The sequence below is a fragment of the Centruroides vittatus genome, unplaced genomic scaffold (assembly GCF_030686945.1).
Source record: "Centruroides vittatus isolate TY-2023 unplaced genomic scaffold, ASM3068694v2 contig_2104, whole genome shotgun sequence".
Classification (NCBI taxonomy): Eukaryota; Metazoa; Arthropoda; class Arachnida; order Scorpiones; family Buthidae; genus Centruroides; species Centruroides vittatus.
The window spans coordinates 49,341-67,753 of NW_027121305.1; the positions used below are offsets into that span (position 1 = coordinate 49,341).

The window sequence follows — 18,413 nt, forward strand, 5'->3', positions numbered from 1 at the left end:
ACAAAACGACGCATAAAACATTGACGAATCGGCCAGCTAGTGCACGTGTAAACAGAAACTTCATACAAAATAAAACAAGAGAGAATAGAGAAAAACCATATTCCGTTGCCATATTAGTTACATCTTGGCTAAACCCAAGAAAATAAACTATATGCTGATAAAATGTGCTAGGTGCACTTGGGAACAAAATCATAAAGCTTATAAAACTCTATATAATGGGGCAACACAACCAATGCTACTTTACGCGGCCCATACCTGGAGTCATGTAACTAGTAAAAATTCAGTAGCAAGTAAATTACTCTCTCTTCAAAGACAGTTTACCATCAGAATTTCAAAGTGCTGCAGAACTGTTTCTACTAATGCCTCTCTGATTCTAGCAGAGCATTTTCCTTTGCCACTATGTATTGTATAATAGGTTCTGAACTACTACATCAGAACTACAAACATCAAGGTTCAACAACAGTCTCTATTCTTATCTACGGCTGTTCAAATGCTACCAAACTGCAATTACTCTATCTCCGATCACCCTGTAAACAACGTTACCCCCAGGGTACTGTATGTGAAGCTTCGGAAATGGGTCTAGAATTTATGCAAAAAAGAAAAAGAAAATTTTCTAAATACAAACTAATAATAATGATAATTAAAATAATTTTATGTTGTAAAAAGAAACCGTCAAACGAGAAAAAATAGGGAAAACGAAAAATGAATATTTTATGTCCATAAAAAGAATGTTTGTAGAAATTTCCGAAAAAGTTGGTTTGAATTGCTGTTTTTTTCTTTTTCTAGAAGGGACATTTGCATATGTGGTGTGGCGGACTTACCATTGGATGCATTTCATATTATTGCTGTTTGTCCTCTTTTGTCAAAATTACGTGAGGAGACTTTTGGGGTTCCCAATTTTTCATTTAATCAGTTTAAAAAAGTTATTTCTGATTTTGATTTATTCTTTAAGGCTTAAAGCGAAAGCTGTGCTTATTTATGTAAATTACGTTTCGGGGCGTGGTCTGCCTACTATTTAATCTGTGGCTGCTTGGACTGCTTGGGAGACTATCCGATTTTCTTTTGAACAATTGGTTTGAATTGCTGTTTTTTTCTTTTTCTAGGTAAGTCTAGTTTATAATTATGTCCCAGGCTCGGAAGAGGAAGACCTTTTCTCCAACCGTTCCTGAACGATCAACAGCTAGGTTTAGGGGTGAGACTTCTTCTGGTGAAGAGGATATTGCGAATTTATTACAGGACTCAAATTTTGATGTGACAGAGGGAGTTAGGCTTCTATTGCGATTGCATGTTTCGCTGAACGGTAAGGTTGATGAATTTATCAGAAGACTGGATCATCTGACAGAGTGGCTTCAGAATGTAGATGAGGCGTTGATTGACTTCGAGATGAGGTTGGGGGTGGTTGAGTCAAAGGTTGGAGGGGAGGTAACCGGTGTTGGGCATTCGTTGGATATGGATAAAATTTTCACGAAATTTTCTTCTTTTGAGAGAGAACTGGATATTATGGATAATCAGAGAAGGATGAACAATGTTGTTATCCACGGATTGGAAGAGAGGAAAGAGGAGACTTCTTTGGAAATATTTGACACTGTTAATTCTTTTGCGGTTAATACATTAAATTTATCCTCGTTGCATATTGTAAACGCGTATCGGGTTGGGAAGAGAGTTGGAGATAAACCCAGACCAGTGATTTGCCAATTTGGGTCTTTTAGTGATAAATTGAGGTTTAAAAAGACTGTATTTGAGAATCGGAATCTTAATGTTTTCGTGTATGATGACTTTTCTAAACGTTTGCGAGATATTAGATACAACCTAAGAGTATTTGGGAAGAAAAAAAGGGAAGAAGGAGCAAGAAGTGTCCGGTTAAGTTATGATAAGTTACTGGTAGATGGAGTTCGGTATAAAGTCGATGAAGTATCAGCTAAGGTGGTGCCGATCTCATAGCAACCAGTAATGTCTTCTGTGTTTTCTATTATGGCGTGGAATTGTGCTGGGATTGGTAATAAACCGCGGTCTTTTTGGAATTATTTATTGAAGTATGATGTGGTCTTTTTATCGGAAACTTGGTTTATTAAGGGTGGGAGCAGATGCTATTGGGAGGAATTAAGAGAATATCATTGTATTGTTGGTGATGCTTTGAGGGCTCACAGTAGGGGTAGACCTATGGCTGGTTGGTTGCTTTGCATTAAATCATCTTTGAAATTTAATATTATTTATAGGGATAGTTATATTGTATTGATTAATATTCTGCTACCATTAGGAGAGTTTAATATTGGTTTTGTTTATATGCAGGAACAAAGGTGGCAAGAAATTTTTGATGTACTGTCCAGGTTTGAGGTCGACGAATCGAATTGGATTTGGTTGGGTGATTTTAATGCACGGACTGGTAACGATAATGTGATTTCGACAAATATATGTGATAGTAGTGGTATTGCTGTTAATAAGAGAAGTAGAGCCTCCAAAGATGTAAATATGAATGTGAGAGGACTGAAAGTTCTTGAGTATTGTGCAGATAATGATCTAATAATTTTAAATGGTCGTGCTTCTGGTGATGAAGCGGGAGAGTTTACTTTTGTTTCTAACCGAGGGTCCTCAGTAATTGATTTGGGAATGGTTACTCCTTCTGTGTGGAACTGTATTAAATGTTTTAGAGTAGAGAGTTGTTTTTGGTCCGATCACTGCCCGATAGTACTTTATTTGGAAGATCGTGCCATAGATTCTTTGGGCGGTTCTGGTACTTGTTACCAGAGGATTTTCTGGGACAGTGGTCAGTTGGAGTCGTTGTCCGCTGATTTGTGGCGTTGCTTGGAGCAGACTCCCAATTTATCTTTGTTGGAGCTAAGTAAGGTGATATTGGATTTTGCCAAAGTGAAAGGATTGACTCAAAGGAAAAAGACTATGGTTGGAATTAATGATTGGTTTGACTTGGATTGTCGATTAATGATTAGAGCCAGAAATAGAGCTTGGTTAGAGTTCAAGAAAAATGGTTTGCCGGCTCAGAGGAGAGTTTTTGTGTTATACCGAAGTTTGGTAAAAAAATTATGTTTAGCAAAGAAGAAAGAATTTTGTAAAAGGTTACAAAATGTTAAAAATTTTTATAAAAATAATGGATTATTTTGGAATTTATGTAAAGCAAGAGGAAATTATGCTAAGGTTAATATTAGTTTATTTGATTGGTTTAGTTATTTTTTCTCCCTTTATGGCTCTGAAAGTCCATATGATGTTGATTTAGTGGTTTTTAATGATTGTGTGACTTGGTCAAACGAAATATTGGATTCTTGCATCTCGGAGGAGGAATTTAGAGTCGTTTTAAGTAAGTCGACTGTTGGCGGTGCTCCTGGAATAGATGGTATTCCTACTGAATTTTGGAAAATTGATAGTGCTTTTCTCTGTTTATTAGATAATTTTAATAAGGTTCTGAGAACTGGTGTTATTCCAGATGAATGGAAGAGTTCTTTATTGGTTCCGGTGCCTAAGGGTGGCTCAAGGTCGGTGCTTACTAATTACAGAGGTATTTCGTTGTTGTGTTGTGTCTCTAAGATTTTTTGTAGAGTTTTGTATTACAGGTTAATTAGTTGGTTGAATTTGAGAGATATTCTGTCAGAGAGTCAGGCTGGTTTCCGTGCAGGTTACTCTACTGTTGATAATATTTTTATTCTGCATACTGTTATCTCTAAGACACTAAGTAGGAAACGGCGTAAGGTTTATGCTTTTTTTATAGATTTAGCATCAGCATTTGATTCTGTTGATAGGGATTTATTATGGAGGAAATTATTAAAGTTTGGATTAAGTTTTAAGTTTGTATCCTTATTGGCAGAGTTATATAGTGGTTCGAATGTTAGGATTAAATGGAGGAATTTTTGTTCTCAGCCTTTCTTTTCTGATAAGGGTGTTAAACAGGGTTGTATCTTAAGCCCTATTCTTTTTAGTTTATTTTTAAATGATTTATTAAATTGTATTGATGATTCCGGCGGAGATGGTATAGTTGTTGGTGGGGTGTCTGTTAAAGTATTAGCGTATGCGGATGATGTGGTAATTGTGGCGGATTCTCCGAGGTCATTACAGAGGTCGATTGACCTTCTGGATAATTATTTAAGCGATAATAGTTTACAATTGAATCTTGCTAAATCAAAAATTGTGGTTTTTCGAAATGGTGGTAAGGCTTCTAAGGCTGACAAATGGTGGTTTCGAGGTGTTCCAATCTCGGTTGTATCTCAATATAAGTATTTAGGTGTAATTTTTAAAAGTAATGGTTATTTTAATACACATGTGAGGTCTTGTCAAGTTAATGCTGAGATAAAAATGGACAAAGTTATTCATATGTGTCAGTCTGCTAAGTTGTGTAATTTGAAGGATCGGTTAAGGTTATTTAATGCCGTGGTGGGCTCATCTCTCCTTTATGCTTCGGAGGTGTGGGGGTTTCAGGCGGAGAGTTTGGATACGGTATTAACTACTTTTGTTAAGAGAATGTATGGGCTTCCAAGGTGTACTCCTAGTTATCTAGTGTCTATGGAATGTTCATTGATTCCTTTGTCTTGTTTGATCCTGAACAAATCTGTTAATTGGATTTTTAGAACGTTGAGTTTAAATGAAGAACGCCTTAGTAAGATTTGTTTACGTTATGTTGTGAAACATGTTCAGTTGCCTTTGTCGAAGTATTGGTGGGCTAGTTGTTCAAGGAATGGAATCGATTTTGATAATTTGTTACAGGATTTTAATAGTGTTTATTTATTAAAGTTAAATAATTTTGATAATTATATTTTGAAGTTGAATCATGGCATATTATTAAGTTCTTATTGTGAATGGTATAAGAGTTTGAATAAACCTTTTTTTGATTGTTCTATTTATAATAGTAATTTTTCTTCTAATGTTATGGCCGTATTAATGCAAATAAGATGTAATTCATTAAGTTTTTTATGTAATTACAGAAGGGACATTTGCATATGTGGTGTGGCGGACTTACCATTGGATGCATTTCATATTATTGCTGTTTGTCCTCTTTTGTCAAAATTACGTGAGGAGACTTTTGGGGTTCCCAATTTTTCATTTAATCAGTTTAAAAAAGTTATTTCTGATTTTGATTTATTCTTTAAGGTATTTATTTTCATAAAGAGGGTTAAATTGATTATTTCATAATGTTTATTGTATATTTGATTTTTCGATTTCTTTTTCATTGCTTTTTTAGGCTTAAAGCGAAAGCTGTGCTTATTTATGTAAATTACGTTTCGGGGCGTGGTCTGCCTACTATTTAATCTGTGGCTGCTTGGACTGCTTGGGAGACTATCCGATTTTCTTTTGAACAATTGGTTTGAATTGCTGTTTTTTTCTTTTTCTAGGTAAGTTTTAGCTTTGTTGGTTGCTAATTTCTTTTTTCGGATAGTTCTCCCAAGTAGTTCTTTAAGTTTTATTTTCTGATTTGGATTTAGTTTATAAATTTTGCAATTATAATTTTAAATTATTACAATTGATGAATATATTTGTGAAATATGTTCTGTTATTTTATAAGATTATGTATACTTTGTTTTGTTCTATCCCCGCATCAGGGTCTTTGTACCAGAATGCTTAAATAAAAAAATAAAAAAATAAATATTTTATGTCCATAAAAAGAATGTTTGTAGAAATTTCCGAAAAAGTCAGACTTCTCAGGTTGAAACAATAGATTAATTTGAGTACTGTGATCGAACATCTTCGGTAGGGATCGAATTGTCAGCGGAGATTGACTCATCCCACGATCTGGGTTCCGGTCTCGTTACAATTCGTAACGAGGGGGTACAAGTCGGCACCGACCTATCAGAATGTTCGATCTGGGACTCAAAAGAAACTCATAAAAACCGTCAAAGAAGGGTTGTGACGCTCTCTCAGTTATTAGTTCTTACTTTTGGAGTGCTCCGGTCTCGGATATTGGTTGCTGTTCAACAACGGAAAGTTGGTCGACGTTTTGGGATAGATTTTCGCCATCTCATCCCGGCAAGTATCGTACAGGTCCCGCCGCCGGAAAATCATCCCTGCTAGTTGTGTTGTGCGCCCCGAGGTCTACTTTCTTCTCATCTTAGCAAGAAGAAGAGAAACCGACCGTCGAATTGACTGAACATTTTTTACGCAGACTGATTCACCCGACGGATAGGCCTTACGCCGAAGAAAAAGAGTAGTTGTAAGCGTCATTTTTTATACTTAATAAAAGGTTTGCGATGGAAGACCTGTCTCCATCGCAAACCTTTTCGTAAAATCGTAAATTTTTCCACTCCCACACGACAGTGCTGACCGCTAGGTTGTCGTGACACTTTCTCCCCCATCTGGCTAACCTCACATGTACTGTACATTTGGTGTCATCTTTCTAACAATACGATTAGTCATCGCATTGATGACATAGCTGGAAATATTAATGAGCAAATCCTGGGGAAAACTTTCTGGTTTATTTGCCATTCAACGGGATGAATCGACAGACAGTAATAATGACGCTCTATTAATATGTTACGTGCAGTATATGGAAGAAATAAATGTATGTAAGGATTGTTATTTTGCAAAGAAATGACTGATACCGGGAAGGCTAGTGATTTGTTTGCGATCATAGATTCATGCATGGAAGAAAGTAACATTCAATAGGAAAAACTGTGTCGGTGTGTGTACGGATGGAGGTCGCGCAATGTCAGGGCAGTATGGAGGACTTCAAGCTCTTATTAAAACCAATTCAGACTCCAAATGCAAAATGGACACATTGCGTCATACACAGGGAGGCCCTGGCTACAAAAAATATTTCACCTGAATTGAATCTTGTGATGGATATAATTATTAAAGTGGTAAACTTTATGAAAACAAGACCCGTGAAGACAAGATTTTTCCAAAAGCTTTGTAAAGATTTGGGTGCCGAGCATACATCTTTACTTTATTACTGTAACTCTCGTTAGTTGTCGAGAGGTAACACACTCTCACATGTATTTATTGATAGAATCGCATCGTGACGCAGAAAAGTTTAAAGATACTGACTTCTTAATAAAACTGACGTACCTTTACGACATATTTGAGAAATTAAATGTCCTTAATAAATCACTGCAGGGAAACGAAACATATACTGCAACTGGCTGATAAAATTGCAGCGTTTAAAAAGAAGTTGCTGTTGTAGATAAGAAAAATAGAAGAGGAGCAAGGAAATACTGACTGTTTTCTTGTTTTAAATGGCTTTCTGCAAGAAAAATTTATTCAAAATCTGAAGCCAAGTTTGCAATTGATATTTATCCAACACTTGTCAACATTAAGCACATATTTTGATACATATTTTCCCAATAATCTAGATCAATACGATTGGATTAGAGACCCATTCCAATCAACCCCACCCCCAACCCCACCCATCTACACTTTCAACAGTCGATGAAGAACAGCTGTTAGAACTATCTTGTGATACGAGCCTAAAACTACGATTCGATAAAGAAAAACTATTTGAATTTTGGAGCAATATATCCCAAGAATATCCTCCTATCGGTACTACAACTTTGAAGGTTCTTTTACCCCGTTTGCTACGTCGTACTTGTGTGAAACCGGCTTTCTGCAGTTGCAGTAATCAAGTCGAAATACAGGTCACAAATAAATTTAGAAAAAGAAACGAGAGTAGCCATTTCAAAACTTCAGCCCCAATTTAAAAAGTTATGCTCAGAAAAGCAAGCTCATCCTTCTCATTAATTGTACTGTTATGCTTTCTAATAAATAATAATTATTAAGATTCTATATTCTTTAGAGTTTTCTTTGAATAATAAAGTAATTTTAATGTCTGCTAGAGCTACACGTAAGTATCTTCTTTTAGAAGGGCGTCGCAAAAAAATTACAGCCTGTAAAGGGAGTCGCAGTATAAAAACGATTGGGAACCTCTGATCTACTCCAAGAATCACACCGCTGCTGCTAGAATGCTTTCTTCGTGGGGGGAGGGGGTTAAGGATTATCCTCTCCCCGTTTGGGGGTAATCCGTAACCCATGGAAAAATAAATTTTCTTCCCCCGTGAGGAGGAAAATCCCCACGAAAAGAGAAAAAATTCTCCGTTGATATGAAAACATTTCACATTGATATGAATTTATTATTTATGACACCGTTGCTGCTAGAACGCCAACTAGGGGCGGCCCGGGCTACTAGTATTTTATGATCCATTATTGTGGCGCTTAATGCGTTAACACGTTAAAAACATATATAAAAAAACGTAAATTTAAATACACTGTGGGCCGCACATATTTCTTTACAACAAAACACATACAGTTATACTGTATTTTGCACGTATTTTAATGTGAAACTTGCTTTTCAATTTTTTCACTTAATTTTTTAACATCAACAGGTATTTTTGATGTTGTATAACATAGTTGGTTTTTCAAGTTTTTATCGGTCAATATATTATGACTTTCACATTTAACAATCTTCAATTTTGAGGAAAAAGATTCTCAAAGATAGGTGATTCCCATAGCAGCTGTAGAATTTTTATTTTAGGTCAGGGAATTTATCATTGAAGACGTATTTTGTATAAAACTGAACTTTGTTATTGTCCTCAAACATGTATTTCAGTTCAAAACATGACTGGAGATCTATCAAATCTATCTGCAAATTTGTTGGATATTGTTCCACAATAATGTCAAATGGACATAAGAAAATACTACATATACTAGCAGATGAGCCCGGCGTTGCTCGGGCTAAAAAAGTAACGATAGCGAAGGTTAAGATTATTAGATTATAGCCGATCTTACCCGTTTTTACCGGGTGTAAGAATTAGGTCTCCCTCTTCCGAGACTAATTAGGGAATTTTTAGATGGGTCTAAAAATATGCTCGTTTTCCAGCAAAAAACCACATCTATAATTACAGTAAAATCTGTATTCAGGGTAATTTTTAACTTCCTCTGTCTTTCCCGCGGGGAAAAACTTCGGAAAATTCCTTCTTTGTGTACATTCTCATGACGTACCCTAATCGTGTACTGAATTTCAATTTTCAACTCAACCGTTTGGGCTCTGTGCTTATTATTATTATTATCAACCCATCTCGATTATATTATAACGTTCTCATAAATTTTTAAATATGAAAATCATTCTCGAAATTCTCTTAGATTAGTAATTTCTTCTGCATATTTAGAAAAATGTCTTTCGCCACTATTAAATTTATGTAATTTTGCACGATTAATTGCAGATTTTGATTTTAACTGACTTTCATAAACTTTGAGTTTTGCTGTGAATGCTTTTATATTTTGATGACAGTCTGTGATCAATTTGTTTTCACACCTTATTAAGTTCGTTTAATTTAATTGCGATATTTGTAAGGAAACATAAATCCAAAACCCGCTGTCCATGATATAATTGAGAAATATTCTGGTCATTTTCATTAATAAAAATTCAAATTTCTTCTCTCAATTTCTAAAATTTCTTTAATTACGATTTAATTAGCAGAGATAGCCAAACAGAATAACTTTATTAAAAATGGCTGACAGATCAAAAACAAAAGAAAACAGTAACTAACGGTCATCCGATTTTGAAATGACCTACAGAACATAACTGTTACACGAAACGTCCCTTGGTGGCAAATTATAATCAAATAACTTGAGCAGTAGAACAAAATTAAACCCGTTAACAATGTTAATACGGAATTATTTGAAATTTAAAATCTATATGCACATGTAAATGTATAATTCTAATTTAAATTTTATTAGGCTCATTTCCAAAGAATTTAAAGAAAAGAATAAAGTCTCTTATCGTTTATCGGAAACACAGAAGATCGTTGTAAATTAAGAATGTGTCTATTGTTTGACATTTATTACACAAATATAGCAGATTTAAGGAAATATAATTTCATTACACAAAAACACCAATTTAAAAACATTTGTTGTAAATATACTGATTAAATACATATATATAAACAATATATACGATACTGTACATACATATACAGTATATTACATGTAATACATTTGAAGCTTTATTAAAAAATATTTAATAACTATTTTAATTTCTGAGTGTACGGAATAAGGTGTTATACACCATATTAATGTATTTAACTATACATGTGATATTTCATTGAAATAAAAATCTATACAGAATAATTACTGTTTTAAAAGGGTCGAACAAAAACATCGAGTGGGCCGCAAGTTGGACATGGCGAGTCTAAACATTCTTTTGCTGTGTGAAGGAGTCGCAGATAAAACGTTTAAGAGATTCTGACGTAGGGAAACCTAGTTTATATTTCTTTATCTAGAGATTTCTTTGAGAGATTTCTTTATCTAGAAAGATTGTGTAAGTGTAACGGCTCGAGATAAGTGTACGATAATTTCAAAAGGCAGCTACGATAATATTCTCCGGAAGAGTTGGCAACCGAGTATAGCAGTTAGTTTGTTTTGAAGGTCCGATTGCGACTAGTTTCAAGGTGTCCGAGTGAACGGTATGAAGAATCCGTCTACACTTCAGCAATGTATACAATTTACACTGATTGCAGGGTTTAGATCCGGTTTACAATTTCAACTGTCACTTTATCGATTATCACTATTTTCGCAAAATGTCAACAAGTCTCTTTTGAAAAGACGTTGTTACCGTATTTATCCAATTTTAATGCTCATCCTTCTCGACCTTTTGAGAACTGAGAAAAGAAGTGCAAATTAGAATCGAAGTATAAATGAGAAGCTCGTAAATAAAACGTATTGACAGTATTGTTTCCAACACGTTAAACTTGTCAACTGTAATTTGAACAGATTTCACTGTGATTTTACGTCATTCGAGTGTCGCCCAAGTATCGAAATTTCGTTGATTGTAATTGTTGAATTTACATTAACAAGTTTAACATGCTATTATTTTTACCGTTAAAGATAGATTTCGTAAGCCCAATGACAAAGCGAATAAAATCACAGAATGCCCGTAGTTAGCCGTGGGTTCCCGCCTAGCCAACAGACTAACCACGTAGTTTTCTGGGTTTTCTTCGCATTAATAACTTTCCATTGGATGCCATCTCCAGAGGCATCCCCCTCGAAAGATGGCCCACGTGTCGCGTTGCCGAAACCAAACCAAACTTCGATTTCATACAAACAAATAACTTTTTTTGAATGAAAACAGACTTTGACGAATTAGATTTTAAATTAATTACTTTTTCTCAACTATTTTAGTGATCTATCGCTATTTCTCACTTTTTCTGCCTTTGTAAACATCGTGGTATTTTCGACGCCAAATTGCCACGTGTTAACCTGCATCATTAATTAATGTTTAACAATTTAAATGTCGTCATTTCCTCTGGCCGCTACACTTTGAAAATTTCAAGTTATTTAATTTTCGAGGCCTGAGTAGTGTTCTTTGGTTATCGGTACCCGCGGGTAACCGTTTAAAACTTGCGTGTATAATGTAAAATCGCAAATGTGCAAAATGATTTTAAAATGTGATTAGTAAATATTTTTCTTATAATTTATTCTTTAGTAATTTTCCGTTAAACTTTTTTTTCTAGTGAATTATCATTTTGACCTTTTCAGAAATCAATTCGCAAACAAATCTTTTTAATTTCTTAAATAAATCTTTGTAGAATAGCGGAATTAGTAAAATTATTAAGACAATTATTACAAATATTTGCAAATTATTAAAATAATTAATAAATTTTCTTTTTAACATGTTTTATTTTTCATTAAGAAATCCGTTACAAAAGTACAAATTTATTAAATTGTTCCTTAATAAATTTTAAATAAGTAGTAATAAACAGGAAAAATTTAATCGAAAATTATTTTGTTACACAAACAAAATTATTAACATCAAAATTTGAAAACGATGATGGAACTGGTATCATTTAGTTAAAAAAACTGAAAATAATTGTAATTCAAGTTTCAGGACTAGTTCATTAATATCTGGATGGAGTTCAGAGTGATAGGAATTTTAATTGACGGTTTTAATGCATATTAGACTATTAGAAGGTCTCTCAAATTTATGAACTTTTAGAAAAAGTCTTTTAAAAATTTAAACATGTCGTTTGTTGTGACTTTAGATCTCTGTAATACCTCTGCCCGATCCTTTTCTAAGTGTTCTGCGATCGTCGTCTTCGCCTTGAATTTTCATAATAATTCTTCACATAAGCATTTAATATAATTTTTAACATTGTCGTTAGTAATATATTTTAAGTAAAAATAATATGTAAAAGTTTTAATAGTTATAGGGGTGATGAAATTTACTCAGAAACTCTGTAAAAGAAATAAGCGTTTGTATTAATTGTCAGACAATAAAAATAGAAAATACGGTGTGTGATTTACGTATGAGTGATACACGTGTAATTAAACGATTGGGAATCTAAAGGTCAAAGTTTCCAAATGCAGATTGAACCAGAACACAGCATTCGATTGCATTTAAAAATAAAAACGAGTTTTGTTCTTATTTTCAAACGCAATCGGTTTTTATGCTGAGGAAAGCGTTTAAAAATACTGAAAACGTTAAAAAACTTAAAATTCGCTCTGCATTTAAAGGTACGACTGGTTGTTTTTGTAGTTTGTGACGAATACAGTTTTATCGAATAGTTTAATTTAAAATATACGCTCTCCATCTCAAATTAATAGTGTGTGGCACCAGTATATCAAACTTTCCTGCCAGCAATAGAGTTTTGCTGCTTATCTATCTAACACTTTTCAAAGAAAAATTATTTAAATTAAAATAACGTGACATCCCGTTTGAATCGGAAGTTTTTATATTTAATTGGGCAGTTTTGTGTTTAAGCATTTGAAATCTGGTATCGATTTTAACTTATATAATTCCGTTTGTGAGTTAAGAAAGGATGGACGGACAGCAAAGACACGACAATAGAAATTAAGACTCAATGAAAGGACTTGAACAGACTTACAGCTGTGAGTGAATTTGGTAACATCAAATAAACCGAAAACTTTTAAAATTTCTGCAATGTTTTCATCGCAACAATCTGAAAATATCTGGAAAATTGAAAATTGTTGGAAACTCTGTTTATAACTTCAACATCTCTGTTGAGTCTATAAGTGTTGCTATAATACATTTCTCGTTTTCCTACATAGAAATTTATATGTAAAATACAGTATATTGTATTAATAATCTATAATAAAAATATAAATAATTGTTGATTATGAAAAGTTTGTTTAACTATTATATTAATATTAATAATATATTATATTATATTATATTAGTATAAAGACTTTTTAAACGAAAATGTATACTTAAACACAAAACGTGCCCAGAAAATATTGACAATTTTCAATGCAGCATACCAAATGATGTCACAAAGCCAATTACCGCTTGTATGATTCGTAAGATTGATTGTTCTTACGGCATTTCTAACGAATTTATCTCTATCCTGGATTAATGTTTTATACAACTCGATATTTTTCAAACCTATAGTGCATTTTTGAGTCATTCCAGTCCAAATCCCAAAAGGAGTAAGAGATTGGAAACTCACATTTTTCCATTTATATTCGTAAGACAATGCTCGAGTGAAACGATCGGAAAACGCTTTACACGCCGAATACACGCTTAAAAATGGCATAGGTATTACGGAGGCCATTGACGAAACAGTAACGATGGCGGCTCTTTTTCTAGATAACATCGAAGGTAAAAACAATCGAGTCATGTGAACCACCGCTTTGATGTTTAATTCTATCAATAAATTCACACCCTTTTCACTCAAGTCTAGTAACCGAAACGGAACGTCACCTAGAACTCCGGCACAGTTGACTAAAATGCCAACATCCGTATCCTTCAGACTGCTGAAGACGTATTCGTAGGCATCATCGTGGCTGAGATCGGCCTGAATGTAGCGACATTCTACTCCGTATTGTGTTGTAATCTCTTCGGCGGCAGCCTTCAGAGCCTGCAATTCGTTGCTTACGATTACAACGTGTAAACCTCGTTTGGCCAGTTCGTTAGCGTAGCCTCTTCCTATTCCCGAACTTCCTCCCGTGACCACGGCCCACGGTCCGAATTCCTTCAAATCCGAGGTGAATAGAGAGAAGAGATGTATCCTTAACACGTTGACAAACTTCCATATCAACGTCGAGGCAAAGAGAATTGTACAGAATATACCAAAATAAGCCAAAATGCAACTTTGTTCTACGGCTTCTAACATGATTTCATTCTGTCTTTCTGATATATCGGAGCAGATTTTGATGTGTTTTTACGTTTAGTAACCAATCTCTTATATATAATTATCTATCGAGTTTATTCATATGTCGTAGATAAAGAGCAAAGGTCGCAGCCTTGATTATTTAAGTTAATAAAAATATTTATTAATTTTATGATAACGAATATAAGATAAATATCTACATACATCAAGGAACACCGGGGATGTAAACAACACTTTCGGGAACCTTTTACCGGTGTTAGACGCAAAACGAAAAATTTCCGTTAACGTTTTCGAACCTAACAGTTCTTCTTCTGACGGTAAAAAACGCAGATCGAATAATGGAACGAGTTATTTTTAAACCGAAATCGAATGCTTCACGATGCAGCTGGTCAGACATGCGCATACGGTGCGAGTAGATGGCGATTAAAGGTCCGTGTCGATGAGGGTCTGCCAGGCGGTGGACAAAATGAGTTCCTCTTTATAGTTAATGCAAGTGGTGGTGCGGCTGTGTTTGTAAATGGAGATAGCCTCCAACCACCTCAGATGTTCAGGGTGAGGCGATGCGATGATAAGCCTGGCTTGGTTGAGGGCCGCTTCGATGTCCGGATCGGTGGCGTAAGTTGAGAGTGCCGTAGAATTTCTCTCATGTAGAATATCAGCATTGTGCTCACGTAATCTGATCCCCAAGGATCTCTTGGTTGAGCCGATGTAAACAAGGTTTCTGTCAAACCTGTGATCCTTAAGAGGAATGGAATAAACGCCCGGAAGTCTGTTGGGGTCGGGGGGATCCTTCCCGTTACGGAGTATGTCCAAGATGGTGGGACGTCTTCTGTATGCGATTTTAATACGGCGCTTGCGGGTAATCTTCTTATATAAAGTCGCCACGTACGGAATTCTACGGCACTCTCAACTTACGCCACCGATCCGGACATCGAAGCGGCCCTCAACCAAGCCAGGCATATCATCGCATCGCCTCACCCTGAACATCTGAGGTGGTTGGAGGCTATCTCCATTTACAAACACAGCTGCACCACCACCTGCATTAACTATAAAGAGGAACTCATTTTGTCCACCGCCTGGCAGACCCTCATCGACACGGACCTTTAATCGCCATCCACTCGCACCGTATGCGCATGTCTGACCAGCTGCATCGTGAAGCATTCGATTTCGGTTTAAAAATAACTCGTTCCATTATTCGATCTGCGTTTTTTACCGTCAGAAGAAGAACTGTTAGGTTCGAAAACGTTAACGGAAATTTTTCGTTTTGCGTCTAACACCGGTAAAAGGTTCCCGAAAGTGTTAAATATAAGATATTTAACTGCATTCCTTTTTGAATTAGCACGAATTTGCGGATGGGAACAAATCACGCAGAAACTCTTTTTTTTGATGGAAAAAGCAGGTTTATTTTCTATAATTTAAAATAATATGCATTTCGGGCTTAATGCTCCTCTTTAGTCCTATTTTATTAAATACGTCGGCAAAAAATTATGTAAGAAATTATGCAAGAATGTATTAAATTATATTTAACATACGCTTACAAAAGTTTTATGAAAAATAATCATAGTGACGGTATGCTAACTGTTTATTAAAACTTTTGGATAAAATAAGTAAAACTGAAAAAAAATTATAAAATTAATATTAATAAATAAGAAAATAAATTAACGCAGTAAAAATATTAAAATAATAAGACAGTATACCTGTAGAAATAAAATTATAATTCTTTTTTAAATCGTATAAACCCATGGGTAGTCGGAGATGTGGTGGTTATAATTCAATTTAAACAAATGATTCAAGTGTGTGAAACATTTGTTTATAGCCACCTCATATCTTTTCGTAATTGCACAATTTTCTTGTTCTGTGAACACTGGAACTTTTGGCAGTATTACCTTTAACATTCTCTATTCAATGCACTCGTCGACACACCAAAATAATAATAAGATCCATAAATACGTGTAATTTTAAAAGTGTTTATGTTAATTGTAATTACTGTATATCAATTAATAACTTTATCTTAATTCATCACGAGTACAATTAAATTAACTATCATTTAAAACTTGATAAGTAATTTAAAGAAGAAAAAGTCAACAGAAGTTCTTTAACGTTATTCTAAATAATCATAAAACAAAAACCAAAATAATTTCGCAGGACAATTAAATTTTTTCTCAAATTAGTTTGTACACTTACTACTAATTTTAATAGTTCAAGGTTTTAAAGTTTTAATCGTCTCGGTACCCGTACTTTCGATAATATACGTAAATTTATTATTGTAAACATTTTTATAACTTAAAGACTTCTGTTTAATTTTTAAATGTCCTTACATGAACTTTAAACTTTTTTTTTTTTGTAACCGCCGAAAACAGGTTTGAAGGCAAATAAACAAATGTGTTATGTCCTTCCAATCCGACGTTTACCAGAAGACAAGAACCAATTGGAAGACAATCTGAATTCACAGAACTTTATTTAAATGCATTTCGAATCGGAGTTTGTAACGATTCGTCTTCGGTCTACAGATAATAAAGAAACAGTTTTTTAAATTTATAGTTACAAAAACGTGTAAAATTTAAAAACAAATAATCTCACATTGATGTGCTCTGCCACAGATTTCATTTTTTCTTAATTTCTTTGATCTTTATTTATATTTATTTCAAATATGTGAATTCGAATTGTGTTTTGTGGGGTTCTTGATCTCAGGTGAATGTCGGATTGGAAGGACATGAGTAAGCTCTACAGCTCTGATAAAGTCGCAATCGTCTCATTCGGAGCCGTTAATACGTCTTATATCCAACGTTATGACGTATGAAGAGTCGAAGAACAGACTTTACAATCAGAAATTAGATATAAGAGTAAACGGACATGAATAATGCACCTACGCTGGATAAGAATAAGAAGAAAGTATAAGGAAAGCAGGTTAATGTGAGCCTAGGTATACAAAATGGCGGCGCTTTCGGTCGCCATCTTGTTTGCACATTTACGTGTGCAAACAAGATGGCGACCGTCGACAATAACCTAAACGCGCCTATATTTAAACCTTTTTAAAACTAAAACATTTTTAAAACGTAAATTTGCTACTTACTTTTTCCCCCTGCTTTTGGTTACTTTTTCTACTCTTGGACCAGAAACGAAAAATAAGATAGTCATCATACTACTAATAAATTCAATCGATGCATGAACAAAGTGAATTACGAGATTCTATATATCAGTAGTTCGAACAAAATTTGCCTGTATTGTACATAAATTTTACTTCTCTTAAGAACTGCAGACTTACGATTCACATCTCTCGCCTTTTCATCTACGGTAGGCAGCGTCTCCAAAGGGTGGCACCTGCGATCCACGGCCGCCTAGCCTTCCATGTGTCGTTCACGCTGTCTTTCGGGTCGGAAATCACTATTACATATCCTTGGTTATGACAAATTTAACTCGTTTAACACACATTTACACACTTTTAAACACGTTTAACACATTTACACACTATAAACGCACATTTAAACCACGTTTAAACACGTTTAACTCACATTTGCACACTTTTAAACACATTTACACACTTTAAACGCACAATTGAACCACATATAAACCCTTTACAAAATTTTTACCTCACTTACACAATGTTAACACACTGTGGGAACGCCGGGAAATAGGACGGAGTCGTACCTCCTTTTTTTTCGGCGAACAGGTCGGCAAGACCCATCCCACTGTCAAGGATGGCTAAATTTTTTGATATCCCGACTTGTCGGGATTGGGTAATTATTTGTCAGGTCGAGTGGAGGAAGCGTGTGGGTTCGTCGATAAGTTAAGGCGATATTCGAAATAACGGAACCATGATGAAAACAAATAACGATTTATTTAGACAGATAAAGAAAGACAGAAAATCTAACGCGTCCAGTTCCTAACCGCGGGGGGAGAGAGAGTTTACAAATTTAGGGGTCATACCTCTTCCTAGGATATATCGGCAGTAATCGTAGGAATAATCGTCTCGATAAGCAGGAGGATCGGTCGTGGCGGCTCGTCGTCGGCGGGCTTCGGAGTCCTCGGGTTTCGGCTCTCGATTTTCGGGACGTGCGTCTTCGTAATTTCGTTCGTCCGATGGCTATTTTATGTTTAATAATTTGAAGACTTTTTTAGCGTTTACGGCGGCTAGTAGCCTCTAAGCCAGTGGTTCTTAACCTTGCTGGAGGTACCGAACCCCATCAGTTTTATATGAGCATTCACCTAACCCCTTTTAATTGGAAAAATATAATATAATTTTTCAAATTCAAAACATAGGAATATATTTTATTGGTCCACAAAATAAACAAAACCATTATAGAACAAAACATTACGAACAAAGAACAAAACATTAAGAATAAAGAACAAAATTTAAAA

At 34.8% G+C, this 18,413-nt stretch overlaps 2 protein-coding genes across 2 annotated transcripts; one reads left to right on the forward strand and one right to left on the reverse strand.

The window, feature by feature from the left end:
* Positions 1-1,971: 1,971 nt before the first annotated feature.
* On the forward strand, positions 1,972-3,568 carry LOC136970695 (uncharacterized). Its single transcript, XM_067265161.1, has 2 exons — positions 1,972-3,508; positions 3,564-3,568. The coding sequence occupies exons 1-2, from the start codon at positions 1,972-1,974 to the stop codon at positions 3,566-3,568; spliced, it is 1,542 nt and encodes a 513-aa protein (XP_067121262.1).
* A 9,550-nt stretch (positions 3,569-13,118) lies between these two features.
* On the reverse strand, positions 13,119-14,086 carry LOC136970696 (hydroxysteroid dehydrogenase-like protein 1). Its single transcript, XM_067265162.1, has one exon. The coding sequence runs from the start codon at positions 14,055-14,057 to the stop codon at positions 13,119-13,121; it is 939 nt and encodes a 312-aa protein (XP_067121263.1). The 5' UTR covers positions 14,058-14,086.
* Positions 14,087-18,413: the final 4,327 nt, after the last annotated feature.

What these genes read in the sequence shown, in the direction of transcription:
- LOC136970695 (XM_067265161.1), top strand. Translation starts at nt 1,972, where the DNA reads ATGGCGTGGAATTGTGCTGGGATTGGTAATAAACCGCGGTCTTTTTGG.
- LOC136970696 (XM_067265162.1), bottom strand. Translation starts at nt 14,057, where the DNA reads ATGTTAGAAGCCGTAGAACAAAGTTGCATTTTGGCTTATTTTGGTATA.